General features: G+C 43.6%; 2 protein-coding genes across 3 annotated transcripts; both read left to right on the top strand.

Moving 5' to 3' along the window:
* Positions 1-3,705: 3,705 nt before the first annotated feature.
* LOC131348164 (beta-enolase) lies at positions 3,706-10,505 on the top strand. The gene is made up of 12 exons (XM_058382847.1): positions 3,706-3,822; positions 6,454-6,555; positions 6,713-6,808; positions 6,899-6,957; positions 7,340-7,409; positions 7,679-7,812; positions 7,982-8,204; positions 8,331-8,528; positions 8,612-8,813; positions 9,782-9,890; positions 10,073-10,131; positions 10,211-10,505. The coding sequence occupies exons 2-12, from the start codon at positions 6,471-6,473 to the stop codon at positions 10,278-10,280; spliced, it is 1,305 nt and encodes a 434-aa protein (XP_058238830.1). The 5' UTR covers positions 3,706-3,822; positions 6,454-6,470; the 3' UTR covers positions 10,281-10,505.
* Positions 10,506-15,659: 5,154 nt separating this feature from the next.
* wasf3a (WASP family member 3a) lies at positions 15,660-18,876 on the top strand. 2 transcript variants are annotated; one of them, XM_058383678.1, is made up of 8 exons: positions 15,660-15,841; positions 16,005-16,139; positions 16,365-16,518; positions 16,863-16,980; positions 17,255-17,436; positions 17,706-17,927; positions 18,037-18,305; positions 18,397-18,876. In XM_058383678.1, exons 1-8 carry the CDS (start codon positions 15,709-15,711, stop codon positions 18,552-18,554), a joined length of 1,371 nt encoding a protein of 456 aa, XP_058239661.1. In that variant the 5' UTR covers positions 15,660-15,708; the 3' UTR covers positions 18,555-18,876. The 2 variants fall into 2 exon arrangements, with proteins under 2 accessions (XP_058239661.1, XP_058239660.1); XM_058383677.1 differs by having other exon boundaries at positions 17,703-17,927.
* Positions 18,877-22,425: the final 3,549 nt, after the last annotated feature.

The following is a 22,425-nucleotide window of genomic DNA, read 5'->3' as shown; positions in this document are numbered from 1 at the left end:
CTCTCTCCCTCGCTCACTCTCTCTCTCGCTCACTCCCTCACTCGCTCTCTCCCTCGCTCTCTCCCTCACTCGCTCTCTCCCTCACTCGCTCTCTTCCTCCCTCGCTCACTCCCTCACTCGCTCCCTCCCTCGCTCACTCCCTCGCTCACTCGCTCTCTCCCTCGCTCACTCCCTCACTCGCTCTCTCCCTCGCTCACTCCCTCACTCGCTCTCTCCCTCGCTCACTCCCTCACTCGCTCTCTCCCTCGCTCACTCCCTCACTCGCTCTCTCCCTCGCTCACTCCCTCACTCGCTCTCTCCCTCGCTCACTCCCTCACTCGCTCACTCTCTCCCTCGCTCACTCCCTCACTCGCTCTCTCCCTCGCTCACTCTCTCTCTCGCTCCCTCGCTCACTCCCTCACTCGCTCTCTCCCTCGCTCACTCCCTCACTCGCTCTCTCCCTCGCTCACTCCCTCACTCGCTCTCTCCCTCACTCGCTCTCTCCCTCCCTCGCTCTCTCCCTCCCTCGCTCACTCCCTCACTCGCTCACTCCCTCACTCGCTCTCTCCCTCGCTCACTCCCTCACTCGCTCTCTCCCTCGCTCACTCGCTCTCTCCCTCGCTCACTCCCTCACTCGCTCTCTCCCTCGCTCACTCTCTCACCTCACTGACTCTCTCCCTCGCTCACTCTCTCACCTCACTGACTCTCTCCCTCACTCACTCCCTCACTCGCTCTCTCCCTCGCTCACTCTCTCACCTCACTCACTCTCTCACTCGCTCTCTCCCTCGCTCACTCCCTCACTCGCTCTCTCCCTCGCTCACTCCCTCACTCGCTCTCTCCCTCACTCGCTCTCTCCCTCACTCGCTCTCTCCCTCGCTCACTCGCTCTCTCCCTTACTCACTCCCTCACTCGCTCTCTCCCTCACTCACTCTCTCCCTCGCTCACTCTCTCACCTCACTCACTCTCTCCCTCACTCACTCCCTCACTCGCACTCTCCCTCACTCGCTCTCTCACCTCACTGACTCTCTCCCTCACTCGCTCACTCTCTCCCTCACTCACTCCCTCACTCGCTCTCTCCCTCACTCACTCTCTCACCTCACTCACTCTCTCCCTCACTCACTCCCTCACTCGCTCTCTCCCTCGCTCACTCTCTCACTTCACTGACTCTCTCCCTCGCTCACTCTCTCACCTCACTGACTCTCTCCCTCACTCGCTCTCTCCATCGCTCACTCCCTCACTCGCTCTCACCTCACTCTCTCACCTCACTGACTCTCTCCCTCGCTCACTCTCTCACTCACTCACTCTCTCACCTCACTGACTCTCTCACTCTCTCCCTCACTCACTCTCTCACCTCACTCTCACCTCACTGACTCTCTCCCTCACTCGCTCTCTCACCTCACTCTCTCACCTCGCTCACTCTCTCCCTCGCTCACTCTCTCACCTCACTGACTCTCTCCCTCGCTCACTCTCTCACCTCACTGACTCTCTCCCTCACTCACTCTCTCCCTCACTCACTCTCTCACCTCACTGACTCTCTCCCTCACTCACTCTCTCCCTCGCTCACTCCCTCGATCACTCTCTCACTCGCTCTCTCCCTCGCTCACTCTCTCACCTCACTGACTCTCTCACCTCACTGACTCTCTCCCTCACTGACTCTCTCCCTCACTCGCTCACTCCCTCACTCGCTCTCTCCCTCGCTCACTCTCTCCCTCGCTCACTCTCTCACTCGCTCACTCCCTCACTCGCTCTCTCCCTCGCTCACTCTCTCACCTCACTGACTCTCTCCCTCACTCACTCTCTCCCTCGCTCACTCCCTCGCTCACTCTCTCACCTCACTGACTCTCTCACCTCACTGACTCTCTCACCTCACTCACTCTCTCCCTCGCTCGCTCTCTCCCTCGCTCACTCTCTCACCTCACTGACTCTCTCCCTCGCTCACTCTCTCACCTCACTGACTCTCTCCCTCGCTCACTCTCTCACCTCACTGACTCTCTCCCTCACTCACTCTCTCCCTCGCTCACTCTCTCACCTCACTGACTCTCTCCCTCGCTCACTCTCTCCCTCACTCATTCTCTCCCTCCCTCGCTCACTCCCTCACTCACTCTCTCCCTCGCTCACTCCCTCACTCACTCTCTCCCTCACTCACTCTCTCCCTCACTCACTCTCTCCCTCACTGACTGTCTCCCTCACTGACTCTCTCACCTCACTGACTCTCTCCCTCACTGACTCTCTCCCTCGCTCACTCTCTCCCTCACTGACTCTCTCCCTCGCTCACTCTCTCCCTCACTCACTCTCTCACCTCACTGACTCTCTCCCTCACTCACTCTCTCCCTCACTGACTCTCTCCCTCACTCACTCTCTCCCTCACTGACTCTCTCCCTCACTGACTCCCTCGCTCACTCTCTCACCTCACCTGCTTCTGTATTGTGCTTCTTCCTTTTTTGGTTTCCTGAGATGTTAAAATGCTAGAACGCTTGTGTGTGGGTGTGTGTGTGTGTGTGTAACTGCATTCCTAATGTACTACACTGTGTTTAGCTTTTGTGCCATAAAGAGGATTTTTATCGAATTCACTCTGCAGCTTCGTGTCTCCTTCATTACACTCTGAGGTCAGCTTTTATCTCTTTAATAACGTGTGTTAATCTCACTCAGTTCTGGTCTCTGATTGGTGGATCAGATGTTGATTAATTCTCTCCAACAGCAGCTCTGACTTTGGCGCAGGTCTGATGCCTTAGTGTTTCCATAGAAATAGCTCGATCTTTTGTGTAGAAGTTGACATAATGTATGGAAGGGGTCTCCAGAGGTGAAGCTGGAAGCATCTTCAGGACCGAGGAGTTTCCACTTCTTTGTGGTTTCGTGACCAGCTGCAGAACACACACACACACACAGGCTGCTGAGGGAAGGGCCGTTTATAGCTGCTATAATGTATGTGGCAACAGGAACTAACATGTTTCACTGACCATAAATGTAACGAAAGTATGCTGTTCTTTAAGAAATAAAAAGACAATGTATACAACAATTGGTGTTGTGGTAAAAACTGTAAACCTGCACCACACTCTTCTCATCAATGCCTTCGGCCACACCCCCTGGTGCTAAGGGATGGGGACTGGCTTCCATCATTTTGTTCATGTTTACAGAAATCACAGTCACACAGAGTCAGAAAACACACGATGCTAAACTGGTGTCCATAAGCTCAGACACACCGTAAGTCATTTTTAGCTACGTGTGTTAGCCTCGTGACTCAAACGTGTGGAGGTTGACCTCAGTGTGATGTATGTATTTGTAATTTCGCTGGAATTCCTCATAGCAGTGCGCTGAAGTTCACCTGCTTAGTCACATTACAAACACACACACACTCACACACATACCTGAAATATCACATATCTAATTTTACCCCAGACCTTAAGAGCACCGGGGTCATATCCGTCTGCCCTTTATAACGGAATGACCTTCAGGTTCATGTTACCGCCCACTTATTCACCAGTGACCTTTGACGTTTACTGGTTTTCCCAGTTAGAGGATTTATTCTAGGAAGGGACCTCTGGAATAATTCTAATTAAATTAATGAGTTAAATCTATACACTATTGACACTGATAGGAGATTTCATGGCCAGGTTTGGGTTTGTGTGTGTGTGTGTGTGTGTGATTGTACGCGCCTTCGAGGCCACTCTGATCCCTGACCTTTCCAGCAGGAGGATAGTTTAGAGACGGTCCCATATTTGATGGAGGTGCCATATCCATTTATGATGACTGACATTAGGGAGCGTCTTAAAATAGGCAGCCAGAGGGGCAAGAGGAGCACTCAGCTGGAGCCTTGGAGCTAGACACACACACACACACACTCGGGTGAGTGTGTTTACATTGTTTTTTGTGTTCGTGTTTGTAGGTAATATTGTTTTGTGATTGAATTGACCAGATGTGAACTAGACCGAGGTGCAGGTGTGTTAATGACATGCAGGGGTTTGCAGGATTTAAGTGGATTTTTAATGTTTTTGAGCGGCTGAAGCAGGAGAAAAGAGCTTCAGAGATGTGTGTGTTTAATGTATTTTATCTACAAAGCAGTCCAGACCTTTAACAAGCGAGCAGGAGGTGACACTGATGAGGAAAATACAAACTTCTTTAGGCTCTGACATCAAAACACGGCACAGGGTGATGGAAATAGAGGAACTGGGATCAGACGGAGGAAACAAAAACCTGGACTGGATTGAGAGTTGGATTAGAAAGCGGTCAAACTGTATGAAGTAGAAGAATTGTACAGAGATTATTTAAGTGAAACAGTCGGTGTGTGTGTGTGTGTGTGTAAATATTCAGATAGTTATAGTTTGCAAAACTATAATTTTCTTTGCAGATCTACTGAGTTTCTGGCAGGAAAGCAAGTGTGTATGTATGTGTGTGTGTATGTATGTGTGTGTGAAATGCCGTGTACAGTATTTGCTATCAGTCGTCTGTACACTCACACACACTCACATGTGTGTATAAATATAAAGTTATTAATAGTGAATGCTTTACGTAGTCAATGTGTAATAATAGTTAATAGCTATTAATAGCACGTGTTAATAAATATAAGAAATAAAAGAGCAGGTCATAAATGTTCATAAATATACTCATAATAATAGCTAAATACTTATTATTAATAACTGTTCTTAATTAATCTCCAGTCTCTTCTCAGTCACTGATTATTATTTGTTGTAAATATGAAGAAGTTCCTGTTAATTATATTATAAAAGCTGAGAGGAAAAAGGGATCAGTCCCCGAGTTCTACAAATCAGTGCTGTTTCCTGACAGAGAGTTCGTTTATAATAACCATTAAAGCTACAGGGTGTAGCTTAAATGTCTTAATAAACCTGACCACTTCTGATTAACTAGCTTAAAGCTACTGAGCTTCACAGTCTTACCCTCCAGCTCAGACATGGTTAGTTTTTTTTAAGTTTAGTTTAATTTAGTTTAGTTTAGTTTTTTTTTGTATGAGGTGTATCTCCGCCCCCAGCCAGAACAGATTCTAAGCCCCGCCCCTTTGATTGAAGAGCAACTTGTGAGGTATGTAGTGTATTTTCAGAGAGAGAGAGAGAGAGAGAGACTGGGTCAGGGTTTTCGCGGAAAACGGCACGTCAATGTTTCAGTTGCAGTTCACCTCACAGGCAGCAGGGGGCATTACTTTACATTACATACTGCTCTTCTAATATCTATAACAGTCACCTATACAGTTGTTTATGTATAAATCATAGCTCTGGTGCTGGAAGAGATTTTAAATTCATGTTATTGAGTGAATGAAAGGTGAGAGCAGCATGTTTAACTGGAGGACAAGGATGAGGACGAGGAGACCCTGACCATGTCTTGTTATAATGAGTGATGTTTGGTGATACGATCGTACAGTGTTTCGCAGGAATAGTTCTCGGAGCTATTTGTGGTCTGTAAAATGTCAAGGTCTTCAGGACGAGTGTGAGAGATGGAAGGAGACAGATGATGAAGTCCAGATCAGGACAGAGACAGATGCTGATTTATACAACTGTTTTTTTTGTTTGTTATTTTTTTACTCTTGTGTTTATAAATGATAGTCACTAATATTATTATTATAATAGACCATTTAATAACCCAGTCCAATGTGTTTAAGAATGAAAAATTCTTCGTTCGGGGGCGTGGTATATTATTATTATTATTATTATTATTATTATTATTATTATTATTATTGTGTGTAATTGGAAATCTGATTTATTTTGACAAAGTACTGTTAATAGTTTAATAATTAGTTGTTATTAAGGATTAACAACATGTTTAAAAAAATAAAGAACTCAAGCGTTCTCAGTTGTTTTAAGAAATACTCCCTACAAATTAATTATTAACCGACATTAGCGATAGATTATTAATGTTAAATATTAATGAGCAGTGATCTATAATTACACAATCACTGAAATAAGATATTATAATACTAGTAAAAGTGTTAATAATGAGGGAGTAGCTCAGTGATGTACAGTAAACTTTACACTCACATACCGCGCTTATTAATACAACCAATCACATTGCACTTCCTGATTTAACGAGTGGCAGTGTGTATTAGCCAATCAGAGCGCGAATCTGTCTCAATAGACCAATCAGAGCAGATCCCGCCTCTGCCCGGTGTTGATCGTGGTTCTAAGGAGAACAGAGGATTGGTGTAAGATGAGAGGAACCTCAGCTTTACACAGATTAACACACACAGGTGCAGAGAAGAGCTCCAGACTTCAGAGTTAACGTTTTTATGATTTAATTAAATTTTTGTGATAATTAATTAAATGTTTGTGATATTTTTATGTGTGACAAGGTGACATTGAGAGACCGGACATTAGGACAGTGGATTATATTACACTGCCCTCTGTACTGTTCATATATCTATATTTATATTCATATGGTCATTTTATTCTGTTTATTTCACAGTTATAGTTCTGTTATCATTATGTAACATTAATGTTAGGTTTATTTGGTCTTCTCTCCTGTCTCTAGCTCTGTCTGCAGCAAGAATGTCCATCGTCAAGATCCACGCTCGTGAGATCCTCGACTCCAGAGGAAACCCTACAGTGGAGGTTGACCTTTACACCGACAAAGGTCTCTCTCTCTCTCTCTCTCTCTCTCACACACACACACACACATATTCACAGTTCAGTAAACCACCCAATAAATTCTCACATCACTAAACAAAAAGTCTCTCTCTCTGTCTGTCTCTCTCTCTGTCTGTCTGTCTATCTGTCTCTCTCTCTCTCAGGTCGGTTCAGGGCTGCGGTTCCTAGCGGAGCCTCCACAGGTGTCCATGAAGCTCTGGAGCTGAGAGATGGAGACAAAACTCGCTACCTGGGCAAAGGTGAGACAGAGACATGCACTTTGAATGAGACACTTTAGGACAGTTTGATTACATATGAACTTGATGTGTGTGTGTGTGTTTATAATAAAGGTGTGACTAAAGCTGTTGATCATGTGAACAAGGACATCGCTCCCAAGCTGCTGGAGAAAGTGAGACTGACTTCCTGTTTATAAACTAATTGAAGTTTTTTTTCTGACCTGTTGAAAGTCGTAACTTTGCGTCTGACCATCTCCCATAATGACCTCTCCTCATACACACAGTTAAGCACGCACCTCTATGGACATTCACACAAACAGCTCGGATATTGAAAAGAGGTTTCCATGGAAACGGTTACTGAAGACAAATGAATGCATGAATGAATAATGATTTGATTCAGAAAAGAAGGAAAATGACTCATAAATACAAGAAAACTTTAAGACAGTCGAGTCGTGTGTGACCGATGGGTCAGCGGTCAGTGTTAGAAACCGGCTCAGTGATTGATGAATTGAATCATGAGTGAATCAGTGAATCGTCTGTCCTGTCGTCTGTTAGAAGCTGAGTGTTGTTGACCAGGAGAAGATCGATCAGCTCATGCTGGAACTCGATGGCACTGAGAACAAGTGTGAGTGTGTGTGTGAGAGAGTGTGTGTGCACATGTCAGTTTGTGTGTATGTATGCACGAGTGTTTGTGTGTGCATGTGCGTGTGTGTATATGTGTGTGCACGTGTGTGTGAATGCATGTTTGTGCGTGCGCAGGTGTGTGTATGTGAGTGTATGTGAGAGTGTGTGTGTGTGTGTATATAATAACTTTTATATTGAATAAGTGTATCATCCCATGTTTGAGATGAGTACTGTGGTTCTGGAGGTCATGTGTTTCTCTTTGATCCTCAGCTAAATTTGGTGCTAACGCTATCCTGGGTGTGTCTCTGGCGGTGTGTAAGGCTGGTGCGGCGGAGAAAGGTGTTCCTCTGTACCGCCACATCGCTGACCTCGCCGGCCACGCTGATGTCATTCTGCCCGTTCCGGTGAGTCTGTGTCCGTGGCAACCGCCAATTAATCTCTCAGATAAGTGTGAGTGTTGACCACCAGTCACATCAGGTGTTCTCTAATTAGAGCCAAAGTGTGAGCTTAAATCAATAATTTTACAATTACAGTGAATCATCCTAATATTATGATTAATCCGTCTCTCCACAGGCGTTTAACGTGATTAATGGTGGCTCTCACGCCGGGAACAAACTGGCCATGCAGGAGTTTATGATTCTTCCCGTGGGGGCAGCGAACTTCCACGAGGCCATGCGCATCGGCGCTGAGGTTTATCACAACCTCAAAAGCGTCATCAAGGGCAAGTACGGAAAAGACGCCACCAATGTAGGAGACGAGGGCGGCTTCGCCCCCAACATCCTGGAGAACAACGAGGGTGAGGCAGAAAGTTTATATTAACACTTCTTCTCTCCGAAAGCCTCGGGTCACTCCCTTTTTGTTCCCTGTGCTGGATGTTATCTGTAGATCTAGTCTGATCTTTGTGTCTGTGTGGGATGTCCAGCTCTTGAGCTGCTAAAGTCAGCCATCGAGAAAGCCGGCTATTCCGATAAGATCATCATCGGCATGGACGTCGCCGCCTCTGAGTTCTTCAGGAACGGAAAATATGACCTGGACTTCAAATCCCCTGACGATCCCAAACGCCATATCACTGGAGACCAGCTCGGCGATCTGTATAAGAGCTTCATCAAGAATTACCCAGGTCAGTGTTATCAAATCAGGAACTGGTGCTTATTCAAGTTAAAGCTTACGTTATTAACTCTCACTCTTTCATCTGTGATCCAGTCCAGTCCATTGAGGACCCCTTCGACCAGGACGACTGGGAAAACTGGACGAAGTTTACAAGCTCTGTGGACATCCAGATCGTAGGAGATGACCTGACAGTGACCAACCCTAAACGCATTCAGCAAGCTGTGGAGAAGAAAGCCTGCAACTGCCTGCTGCTTAAAGTTAACCAGATCGGCTCAGTCACTGAGTCCATTCAGGCGTGAGTGTATACACAGCCCCCTCATGCAGCTCTGCAATGAGGCCTTTCCTCAAAATAATACAGCCCCCTTGTGCAGCTGCGCAATGCAGCCTGTCCTCAAAATAATACAGCCCCCTCGTGCAGCTCCACAATGCAGCCTGTCCTCAAAATAATACAGCCCCCTCGTGCAGCTCAGCAATGCAGCCTGTCCTCAAAATAATTACAGTCCCCTTGTGCAGCTCTGCAACATGGCCTGTCCTCAAAATAATACAGCCCCCTCATGCAGCTCCGAAATGCAGCTTGTCCTCAAAATAATACAGTCCCCTTGTGCAGCTTCGCAACATGGGCCTGTCCTCAAAATAATACAGCCCCCTCATGCAGCTCTGCAATGAGGCCTGTCCTCAAAATAATACAGCCCCCTCGTGCAGCTCTGCAATGTGGCCTCTCCTCAAAATATTAAAGCCCCCTCACACAGCTCCACAATGCAGCCTGTTCTCAAAATATTAAAGCCCCCTCATGCAGCTCCGCAATATGGCCTGTCCTCAAAATAATACAGCCCCCTCGTGCCGCTCTGCAGAGTGGCATGTCCTCAAAATAATACAGCCCCCTCATACAGCTCTGCAATGAGGCCTGTCCTCAAAATAATACAGCCCCCTTGTGCAGCTCCACAATGTGGCCTGTCCTCAAAATAATAGATTATCTATTAAGACAGCCACCTCATGCAGCTCTGCAACAGGGCTTATATTGACATTAATACAGCCTCATCATGCAGCCCAACAGCAGGGCCTGTCCACAGCTCTGTGGTACGTCTTATCATCACTGCCCACTTGTGCAACTTTTTAGTTTCATTTGTTAATACAGTTAAATATAGTTCTCTAGTGCAGCTCTGCAATAGGACTTATTATGAGACATCATTTAAAGAAAATAAATTAATTTAAACCCGTGCCATATTTGTGTGTGTGTGTGTGTGTGTGTGTGTGTGTGCGCAGATGCAAACTGGCTCAGAAGAATGGATGGGGTGTGATGGTAAGCCATCGCTCTGGAGAGACTGAAGACACCTTCATCGCTGATCTGGTGGTCGGACTCTGCACTGGACAGGTACAATCTCTCTCTCTCTCTCTCTCTCTCTCTCTCTCTTTCTCTCTCTCTCTGTCTGTCTATCTCTCCCTCTCTCTCTCTCTGTCTCTCTCTGTCTCTCCCTCCCTCTCTCTGTCTTTTCTCTGCATCTTGCATTATATTCCTATTTATTTATTTTTTATCTTCTTCCCTCTCCTTCTCAGATTAAGACTGGCGCCCCCTGTAGGTCAGAACGTTTAGCCAAATACAACCAACTGATGAGGTCAGTTTTTTTTTTCTTCCTTCCTTCAATGTGTCTCTTTCATCACTCCTTCAGCATCTCTCCATCCTGTCTTTCACAGAATTGAGGAGCAGTTGGGAGACAAGGCCAAGTTTGCAGGGAAAGATTTCCGTCATCCCAAAGTGAACTGAGATGAGTCAAGTCACTTCCTGCCCTGAACACTCACGTTAACTTTCGCAGTAACAGTCGCAGTAACACTCCCAGTAACACTTGCATGAACACTCCCATTAACACTCGCATTTACACTTATTTTCATTAAAGACTTTTTATACTGAGGCTCAGTTGAGTCCTGCAGTTATACACATTTTAATCATAAAGATGAAAATCAATAAAGACTTTTCGTTCTGAACAAACAAGTAGTGTTTATTACTCCTACAGTTCTGTCTGTTTATCTCTTCTCTTTTCTTCATTCTTTTTCTCATTTCTTTTCTTTTCTTTTATTCTTTTTTGTTCATTTATTTATTTATCTATTTATTTATTTCTCTCTCTTTTTGTCTGTCTCTCTCTCAATGTCTCTCTCTTTCTGTCTGTCTCTCTCTTTTTGTCTGTCTCTCTCTCTCTCTCTCTCTCTCTCTCTCGCCAGACTCACTTTCATGCTTCTCTTGTTTCATTATTAATCCTCAGTAAACTCTTTGAAGAGTTTCAAAGATTGTATGAAACTCTTTCAGGATTAAGATCAGAATAATTCAGGAAGGCGTCAGCATGTTCTGTATTCAGTCGTCACAGCTCACAGAGCCTCATTGTGCTAATTGATAAAACTAACGATGTAATTAGCAGCTGTCAGTCATCCGTCAGATGTTCTTTCTATCCAAACCTCCTGTGGATCAGGGATATTAGCGAGCTGTGTTTCACCTTTACGCTCTGATACTCAGGAGAGTGAAAGACTCCACAGGGTATAACGCTGCTCCTGCTATTATTACAGTCCGTATTCTAAACTCGTATTCTTCACCTGCCTTTTATTCATGATCCCTTTATTCACCTGAAGTTTGCTTTCATTTTCATAATTAATAAAAATGTTAACTCAGACTTTTTTTTACCACACGACTGGTTCAGTGATCTAACCTTTAACTAGCACTGTGGTTTAAACCTAATCGTAGTGTCTGTCTGTCTGTCTGTCTGTCTCTATCTATCTATCTATCTATCTATCTATCTATCTATCTATCTATCTATCTATCTATCTATCCATCCATCCATCTCTCTCTGTCTGTCTGTGTCTCTCTCTCTGTCTATCGCTCTCTCTCTGTCTGTCTGTCTATCTCTCTCTCTCAGTCTGCCTATCGTCTGCCTCTTTTTCATAATTCAAAGAAATCTATCTATCTATCTATCTATCTATCTATCTATCTATCTATCTATCTATCTATCTATCTATCTATCTATCTATCTATCTATCTATCTATATATCTCTCAGTCTCTTTGTCTCTCTCGCTCTCTCTCTTTTCTATAATTCTACACTTTCTCCTGCTCTCTTAAAGGATTAAACATATTATTTTTAACAGTACGTCAGATCTGAGTGGTGAATGGATCGGAACACGTGGGTTGTATTCACGTCACATTACATCTCCCAAAACCTCGGACTATAAAACCTCTCACATGAATCCATTATTTTCAGATTTTTCCTCCAGGTTTCTTCACAAATGAGAAGCTAAAGCAGATTTCCAGATGCAGCGTTTGATTCAATACATTTATTTCACTTAACGTTTAGCGCTCGCTAGAAACTTCAGTTCTTTTTCATTCGTTTTCTCCGCTGCGTCTCAGAGCCGGTGATGATGACTGGCTTCTTCTTCATTTCTCCTCTTCCTCCTGGATCTCTGGTCCCCTCTCTCCTGCTCCTCGTCCTCTCCTCCTCAGTGCTGGTCGAATCCAAACCGCTGTCTCAAGGCCTCAACTCCAGAGTAAGTAACTCCACTGAAGTGACTTAAAAGTTTAAGAAATACACAAAAAACTTCATGCTGTGATTTTAGAGCACAAAAAAAACTTCACAGCATTTGTTTCGACTTTTCCATCCTGCTTCATGGTTCATAATTCTGTCTTTTCAGTCTGCTCGAGCTCTAAATCTCTTTTCCTTAATTACATATTCAAATGACAAAATTATAATTAAACATATTCATACAAATAATTCTAAACTAAATTATTACTGGAGTACTGGTGAAGGTGTTCACGTATTGAGATGAGAGGAAAGCAGAATGAGTTTACAGCACTGTGCTTCCATCTGGGTGATCTGTGTGAGGAAAAGCTCCTTCACTGCTCTGCAGATTCTCCATGACCTCTTCAAGATGGACGATGAAGCCGGGAGATCTTCCGTCCACGGTGAGGGTTCGGCTGAGGCCGTGATGTCATCAGTGAGACACCGGAGGAACGAGCTGAACGAAGCAGATCCACTGCTACCGCACGCTACAGAACGTGGGGCGGAGCCTGCTCGAGTTTGGCCACACCTACTCTTAGACCTCATGGGTCAGCAGAACAAGTTCAAAGGAAGAACCAGGAAGAATGTGAGAGGAAGCGATGCACAGGAGGAAAGAGGGAGGTGCAGGTGGGAAGGAGAGACGGAATAAACGGGGTAACGTGGTGTGTGTGTGTGTGCGTGTGTGTGTGTGTGTGTGTGTGTGTTAATTATTAATAACACAAAACTCTGTCTACTGTGTTTCTGTTCCAGGTGAAAACAAGAGCTGGAGAACAAACTCAGAGGTTTCAGTATCTGTGAATAAATTTAGAGATGTTTATGAAGACTGAGATACTAGAGATTGAAAATAAATGATTATGCGCACGCTATTACTGATCTACTCAGTAACTTCAAATACACACACACACACACACACACAGCCGTGTCCATCTCTGAGATGTCCCTTGTGTTGTTGAACCTTTAGCAATTTGCTATTTTTTGTATAAATCGCTGTATTAAAGCCCTTAAAAATAAACGGCAAAATGAAAAAATGTTTTCTTGTGGTATGTTGAAATATCTGAGAAAGGTGTGAATTATTACCTCGGGCAATTTCATGTCTTGTTGCCTGGATTGTATCAGGATGGGATTTTAATAAAATGTGTTACAGTGAAATTAAAACATGTAATATGCAAATGAGCTCACTAGAAAGCAAGACTAGCAACTAAAATTTTGCACCTGTTTTCACCATAATTTGGTTTTAGGTAATTCACCCCCGTACACGTGCCAGATCTACCCTCTTAGGCGCAGCTACCACCAGGGAGCATGAAGACTAACACAGACACGTTGTTAAGGTGTTGCTCACTTTATACACTTTATACATAACAGACACCAGTGATGTGTCGTTTGTGAACGATTCATTCATTTTGAATGAATCCTTAATATGACTCGGGAACAACGAGTCGTCTCAGAGAATGATTCGTTCACTTTGTATGGACCTCCTATAGGTCCTATCGGTTCTGTACGGGAAACATGATTAGTTCATGTCCCGAGTCGTTCTTTCATCACGTGACAGCCTCATAGACTTCGGCTATGCAGTCTGTGGCGGAAACAGAAATGATTCGTTCATCTCTGGAGGCTTTGGGCACGAGTCGTTCGTTCGTTCATCACGTGACCACTTCCTGGCTCGGCATATCTTACAGTCAATAACACTAATGTAATGTTGTCGAGGTAATTGGCTATTAACACGTAACACTGAAATTATATCCTGCTGAAATAAACAAAATGAACGAAATGAGTCGAAAAAATATGAGTTCATTTAGCTGAATGAGATTCAGAGATCCGACTCAGTAAAACGATCCGAACTTCCCATCACTAACAGACAGCAGAGTGGACTGGAGCAGCTGTCTGCCCTCTTCCACATACACCTGAGCTCACAGACACACACCATTAGCTAGGGTCACTGTGATTGACAGGAGAGAGAGAGAGAGAGAGAGAGAGGAAGCTCCTCCCACCTAGAGAGTCAGTTTTTTAAACTAATTAATCATGCATAAATGTATATATAAAATTAAAGTCATTTCAGACAAGATAAAATTTCACTTTAAAGTGTCCACACACCGCTGTGAGGTTTAGACCAGCAAAATCCCACAATATTCATATATGCGCCTGTTACGCGGAGCTGTGACCTTATTGGTCCTCGCGGTTTATTATACTGATTGCCTCTTTGATGCTGAGAACTGATTGGCGCACTTGACAGCCTATCAGGATTCCAAGCCCCGCCCACTTCAGCACTCAGCTGCAGGAGCTGCATATGGAATAATCCGGGAGTAAAACTCGGGTTTGGTGAGAAAGTTTTTTTATTTCATTCATAAACATATCAGTGTGCGATGGATGACGGTGTCGTGTTTAAGTGTCCAGCGTAATTCCGCTTTTATGTAACACTGTGTTTAATGTCCGAGCCGGATCTGGTCAAAGGGCTTTTCCTGTGTCAGTGTTCAACAATCACTGACTTACTGATAGCTGTTATTCTTCTATTTAATGTATATATCGCGTACTAATAGAGCAGTGTGTGTGTGTGTGTGTGTGTGTGTGTCACTAATCTCCTGTGCAGCTGTAATCGCCAACATGTCTTAAAATATCACAGCTGAGTGAAGTGTGTACTGTGTCCAGTTTCTGCTATCTAAACACTTCTCTTCATTTTACTCCAATACTTATTTATTATTAATATACTAAAAATGACAGCAAAGTACATATAATAATAATAATAATAATAATAATAATAATGATAATAATAATAATAATAAAGTACTGATTGTAGTGTTTTATAATTCTGTATGTGTTTTGTAATATCAGCTGAAGAACATGAGAATATAATTTTACTGTCCACTATGAAAGAGACAAGACATTTTATAATGTATAATAGAGCACTAAAATCAAAGTAACACATTTATATACAGGGTTGGAATGTAAATAAGTGTGTGTGTGTATGTGTGTGTGTGTGTGTGTGTGTGTGTGTGTTTATTTATGATGAAATGGAGAGTACAGAGTTGTGGAGAAGATTCCTGCATGTAGTGAACATGACTGACACTAATCTGTGTGTGTGTGTGTGTGTTTAATCCTGAGAAGCTGAGTGTGTTGAGCTGTACACACTGCTCTGATGATGAGATTTACAGACAGCAGATTTACTCCTTTATATCTCTGTTACTGACGCTCGCTTTCTACATACTGCATCTGTATGTGTGTTTTAATTACAGCCCATTTCCTCTGCTGTCTGTCTGTCTGTCTGTGTGTCTGACTGTCTGACTCTCTGTCTGTCTGTCTGTCTGTCTGTCTGTCTGTCTGACTCTCTGTCTGTCTGTCTGTCTGTGCCTCTGACTGTCTGTCTGTATGTCTGTCTGACTCTCTGACTCTCTCTCTGTCTGTCTGTCTGTCTGTCTGACTCTCTGTCTGTCTGTCTGTGTGTCTGACTGTCTGTCTGTCTGACTCTCTGACTCTCTCTCTGTCTGTCTGTCTGTCTGACTCTCTGTCTGTCTGTCCGTGTGTCTGACTGTCTGTCTGTATGTCTGTCTGACTTTCTGTCTGTACTATTTTACTGTTCATAAGTGAATATAATTCTGTGTGTCCACAGGTCCACACGACCGTGTGTGTGTGTGTGTGTTTGTGTGTGTGGGAGAGACGTAGCCATGCCACTGGTGAAGAGGAACATTAAGCCTCATCATATGTGTCGTGTTCCTGTCCCTGAGAGCATCGGCTCTGAGCTGGAGTGTGTAACCAACAACACACTGTCTTCCATCATCCACCAACTCAGCAGCCTCAGTACGACACACACACACACACATGTTAAGGATTACTTCTTTAGACAAATAGGATAAAAACTAAATAAACAATTGATAAATGAATAAATGAATGCAGATCTATAAATCTGTTTTTTTCCTGTTTATATTCTGTAGAGATTTAAATTTTTTAATGTATTTTTCAGGTAAGCATGCGGAGGACGTGTTCGGGGAGCTGTTCAATGAAGCCAACACTTTTTACATGCGAGCGAACTCGCTGCAGGACCGAATCGACCGCCTCGCTGTCAAAGTCACACAGCTGGACTCCAGTGTGGAGGAAGGTCAGGAAAGTCACAGGGGTCAAGGGTCAAGAGTCAAATGTAAAATGCATGAAGATGTCTATATAAAAACAGTGCATGAAAACAAGGAAGTATCATCAACCACACACACACACACACACACACACGCACACACTCATTACATTATTTCTGATAATAATCTCAGTTTATTTGTGTGTAAATTTCCATGCTGGAGTTTACAGTGCACTCCATTCCTCTGTGCCTCAGTGTCTCTGCAGGACGTGAACATGTGGAAGGCCTTCAGAAGCTCCACCACAGAGGATCAGCAGGTCATGTCCCGGATCAGTATTCCCAACCCTGTAGCTGAGATGTACAGCAGCTGTGAGAAACCTCCGGCACTCAGTGTGCTCTCCACCTACAGGTGAGACAAAGAGCTCGGCCTTTTCACAGATAATCTGGATTACCAGGAATATACTTCTGTTACTGAGATGGATCTGGTCCTCGCTGCAGAACCAAAAGTCCAGGGCGTGGACCTAGACCTGATCCAAATCCTGCTCTATCCGCTAACCCCTATCCCCTGTCCCCTAAAACTGTATCATCTTAACTGTAATAAAACATTTGTAGTAAAAATGATTCACACACATGAATGTGGTCTATCAGTAAACAGTATCGTATAATTACTGTAAGAATAAAAAAACACACACATCATCATCATCATCATCATCATCATTTAATCACAGGGACGATTTCTCTTTTTCCCCACAGAGAGGATCATGTAGACGGAATGAAGTTCTACACAGATCCATCTTACTTCTTTGACCTCTGGAAGGAAAAAATGCTTCAGGACACAGAGGAAAAGAGGAAAGAGAGGAGGAGACAGAGAGTGAGACTCTTCTCTTCTTTTCTTTTCTTTTCTTTTCTTTTCTTTTCCTTTCTCTTCTCTTCTCTTCTCTTCTTTTCCTTTCTCTTCTCTTCTCTTCTCTTCTTTTCCTTTCTCTTCTCTTCTCTTCTCTTCTCTTCTCTTCTCTTCTCTTCTCTTCTCTTCTCTTCTCTTCTCTTCCCTTCCCTTCCCTTCCCTTCCCTTCTCTTCTTTCTCTTCTCTACTCTTCTTTTCTCTTCTCTCACTCTCTCTCTCTCTCTCTCTCTCTCTCTCTCAGGAACAGAGGAGTGTAGAGGATGGAACATTACAGCGAGAGGTCCGGAAAGTGCGTAAGGCGCAGAATCGTCGTCAGGAGTGGAACATGATGGCACTTGATAAAGAGCTGCGTCCAGATCACAGAAATCCTTACAGTGTCCAGCAGGGGGCGCTGTCTGATAGCTCACTGTCTCCTGAAGCCAGGTGGAGTGGACACACACACAAACAAACACACATTGTAGACAATCAGGAGGAGAGGGATTAACACAAGCACAAGGAAAGCAATCATGTAGATAAATAATACAGTTGTATACAGTTTATATCAGTGGGACAGTGTACACACACACACACACACACACTTCATCTTAGTGATCATCATGTACAAAAATTAGAGCTTCAGGGTAAGTAGGTGTAATGATGTTAACTGATATAAAGAATCATTTAATCAGTAAAACTTGTTTTCTCTACAGCAGAGCGAACTGTCCAAACATTCCAGACCATGCCCACTTTTTGCTCAATCATGCCTCATCCAGTTCCAGTGAAGGGGCGGAGCACGAGTACCAGAGCATTGGTGGACCAGTGGGCGTGGCTGATAGTGTTTCCACTGGATACAGGTTAAATCCGTCTTCCTCTGTGCACATGGCCACTGGGGGCGGGGTTAATGGTGACATCACCCTTCCACCTGTAGACTATGGGTAATAAGAAACATCAGAGAAATTATACATATGTGTATTAACTTTTATTAACTAATTAATACCTAATTGATGCTCTCTCTCTCTCTCTCTCTCGCGGTCTCTCTCTCAGTTTGATGGAATATTATGCCAGCTCTGGTCCTTCTCACCCTCCTACTATTCCAGCCCCACCCATTTCCAATCCTGGACCGTCCAGTTCTGCTTTATCCTACCCCCTCCCACCTGTCCCACTTCCTGGGCCACTTCTAACCCCGCCCCCTCCAGGGCCTCCACCTATACTTCCTGCTTCGTCTCACCTGATGGGAACAGGGGAGGGGCGGAGCAAGGAGTCTCAGCCAATCACAGACGGGCGCAATGATTTGCTGTCAGCTATACGGATGGGTGAGTGTGTGGGTTTTACAGAAGGGTTGCAGATTTATTTTTGCTTTATAGTTATGTTATGTTATGTTGTGGTGTGTGTGTGTGTGTTCAGGTATCCAACTAAAGAAGGTTCAGGAGCAGCAGGAACAGCGAGTGATGAGGGAATGTTCAGAAAACGACGTGGCCTCCATCCTGTCCAGACGCATCGCCGTCGAGTACAGCGACTCCGAGGACGAGTCTGAGCTGGACGTCAATGAGTGGTCCGACTGAGACACACACACACACACACACACACAGTCAAAGCAGTAATGCATCATGTCTTGCCCAGGTTCTCCAGAATGTGGCGCTCTGCTCTAACCCTCACACTGCCATCAGTAGAAACTGTGTTCATCTGCAGACTGCTTCGCTGCACAAAGTATTGGCACCCCTTTTACTCATCCATGGACAAGAACAGTGCGGTGAGCAGATACGTCTCAGATGGACTACACTCACACAGCGTGATGGATTATTTATTCTTATTAATTTATTCTCTTATGTTCTGTCTTCCTTCCCAACCTGCTACGCAAAAATAAAATTTATATTTACACCAAATACACAGCTTTTAATGACATTCTGAATTCATGTAGCAGCTTTAATACAATAATATGCTTCATTTCAGAGATATAATAAATATTATAACACACGTTCACAAAAAGTATTTCTAACACGCACTGGCCACTAAGTGGCGCTGTGCACAACATTTCAAATCATCTGTCGCACCAGATTATTCTACTGTTTTATTAAAAATAATCTTTAATCTACGTCGTCTTGGGATTTAAAATAATTTAGAATCTAAACATTGTGTGTGTGTGTGTGTGTGTGTGAAAACCTGGCACACAGCATGACTGTAATTATGAGATTAAAATTAATTCAACACTATAATAAGGTTTAATTGCAGCAGAATCACTTCACCAGTGGACGCGGTCCGGTCCTGAAACACTGCTCGGGTTTAAGACGTTTAACTCTTCTCTTCTCTTAACAATCCAGTTATCAGCACTGGAGGAAAAGGTCATTAGGTCCCTCAGCTGAAGGAGTGTCCAGCAGGACAGATGCAGAAAGCAGGGGATGAGTGAGGAGTGTATTTCAGTTCACGAGCACAAATCAGTAAGAGTTCATTATTAATTTAATCAGTCACTGAAACTTTATCTTTACCTTTATTCTAGTTTAGTACCTACTACTTTAATACTTTTCTGCTTCCTATTCAGAAGTCAGTAGCCACATGACCTAATTATTAAAACAAATATGTATTAAAATCTTTTTTTTTTTTTCATTTCATTTACATGTTTTCATCAACTCAGTTCCCATACAATTAATCTGCCATTTAACCCTGATTCCTGATAACCCTGTATTCAGGATCATATCAGTGTTCAGGATCATATCAGTGTTCAGGATCATATCAGGATCATATCAGTGTTCAGGATCATATCAGGATCATATCAGTGTTCAGGATCATATCAGGATCATATCAGTGTTCAGGATCATATCAGTGTTCAGGATCATATCAGGATCATATCAGTGTTCAGGATCATATCAGTGTTCAGGATCATATCAGGATCATATCAGTGTTCAGGATCATATCAGGATCATATCAGTGTTCAGGATCATATCAGTGTTCAGGATCATATCAGTGTTCAGGATCATATCAGTGTTCAGGATCATATCAGGATCATATCAGTGTTCAGGATCATATCAGTGTTCAGGATCATATCAGGATCATATCAGTGTTCAGGATCATATCCGGATCATATCAGTGTTCAGGATCATATCAGGATCATATCAGTGTTCAGGATCATATCAGGATCATATCAGTGTTCAGGATCATATCAGTGTTCAGGATCATATCAGGATCATATCAGTGTTCAGGATCATATCAGGATCATATCAGTGTTCAGGATCATATCCGGATCATATCAGTGTTCAGGATCATATCAGGATCATATCAGTGTTCAGGATCATATCAGTGTTCAGGATCATATCAGGATCATATCAGTGTTCAGGATCATATCCGGATCATATCAGTGTTCAGGATCATATCAGGATCATATCAGTGTTCAGGATCATATCAGGATCATATCAGTGTTCAGGATCATATCCGGATCATATCAGTGTTCAGGATCATATCCGGATCATATCAGTGTTCAGGATCATATCAGGATCATATCAGTGTTCAGGATCATATCAGGATCATATCAGTGTTCAGGATCATATCCGGATCATATCAGTGTTCAGGATCATATCAGGATCATATCAGTGTTCAGGATCATATCAGGATCATATCAGTGTTCAGGATCATATCCGGATCATATCAGTGTTCAGGATCATATCAGGATCATATCAGTGTTCAGGATCTTCTCCTTCACCTCCTTCGAATCTGTCCTACAGAATAATGTAGAGACAAAAAGAAAAGATTAAATAAAACTCTTTTATATTTTAGGTTCAGAAATCAAAAGAAATTTAGAAAGAAATTTCCCCGTACACGGAGCTGATACTAACACTAGCTGCTTTACTCCGACTCTCCGATTCCAGTTTGTTTATTTGTTTACCTGCTTACTTACTTAATAAGAATAATTCAACTCTTAGGTCCAAAATATTCATTTATCTACCTGTGTGTTTATTTGACTGACATTATTTACATGTTTTTTAAGTAGATTTTATCTGTGATCGAACAGATTTTATAATGATATGTTTCACTTGAACAGCTTCAGTAGCGTCTGATCCTGATGTCTAACTCTGTAAAATACATTTCTTTTTTAAACCTGTCCGACTCCACCGGTGTGTTAAACAGAAGAGTCTGGAGATTCTGTGTCATTCTGGAACCTTCTCAGTTTGCTCCGCTCGTCTGGGAAAGTCAGTTCCTCGATGGAGAACCTTTTCCACCTGCCTTCGTTTCCGAGTCACACTTCGAGTGCCGCTTGGTGCCGAACGCTTTAACCGACACTTAACACTAATCTAATCCCCTAATCTGTTTCATTTACGTATCTGGAAAAGACGGAGGCAGGAGACAGAATGCTGAAGATTTCTCTCGGCTCGAGATGGAGACACACGGAGACACAAAAGCCAGAGAGAATTAAAATCGAATAATGACTCTGAGACGCACTCAGGCTCTGTCCTGAATGAGAGAGGTTAACGACGTCCTGCTAGCGCCATGCCACAAGGGCACTCGTTTAAAACTAATCTCAATCCTGATGATTAAAGGAAGGAGTCTCCAGCGTCAGAGCTTCAGAGTTTACACTGTTGCTCTGTAACAGGACATGTCTTTTGTGTTTTGTTATTTTTTTCTCAAATTATCTTAAAGGGGATTAAAGAGGAGCTGGTGAGGGAAGGAGCGTTTATAGCTGCTATAACATAAGCAGAACAGGAACTGACTGCTGTCACAGCACAGGAGATATAACTATAAATGGATAAAGAAACCATCCAGGGGGGTAACAGTTGCTTTACTTCATCACATCGTCATCATTCTGCTGTTTGGATCTGAATATTTTTATATCACGCAGCTGTACATGAGCTGTCTAATAAACACTGATGAAAGAAGAACAAACTCAAAAACACAATCTGGCGAGCGGATGTTTCTGTACGCTGTTTATTTACTCACACACACACACACACACACACACACACACTGCACCTGGTCGTCTGTCTGGCTTCTTTCACATTCTTTCTCACACTCGGCTCCTGTTGTTTCCAAGAAATGTAAATAGTTTTTTTAGTGGAATTAAAAAACTCAGGCCACATCGAGTGCCGGTGTTGCCCCTCTACCCTTCCTCTTCCCCACCCCCTAAGGGTTGTTTTTTTTCCACACACACACACTCACGCAGACGGAGATCTCTGAGAGTTTCCCATCGTGATCTCCTACAGACTGGGAGTTGTTTGTGCTGCTGGTTAAAGTGGTGCACGCAGCCATGCTAAGATTATTAAATCACTGTTTTACCACTCGACTTAATCCTCAGCCTATACAAAACTCCACCATAAAGAGGCAGGGAGGGGGAGAGAGAGGCTGAGTGTGTGTGTGTGTGTAAGGAGGAGGTGGGTGAGATTATCGAGGGTAAACTCTTGACAGATCTGTTCTGACGGCTGGTTTTCCCACCGTTTCCAGAGATCTGAG

The sequence above is a fragment of the Hemibagrus wyckioides genome, linkage group LG28, assembly GCF_019097595.1.
Source record: "Hemibagrus wyckioides isolate EC202008001 linkage group LG28, SWU_Hwy_1.0, whole genome shotgun sequence".
Classification (NCBI taxonomy): Eukaryota; Metazoa; Chordata; class Actinopteri; order Siluriformes; family Bagridae; genus Hemibagrus; species Hemibagrus wyckioides.
The sequence above is the reverse complement of the archived record's forward strand: the minus strand, read 5'-3'. Positions and strand labels throughout refer to the sequence as shown.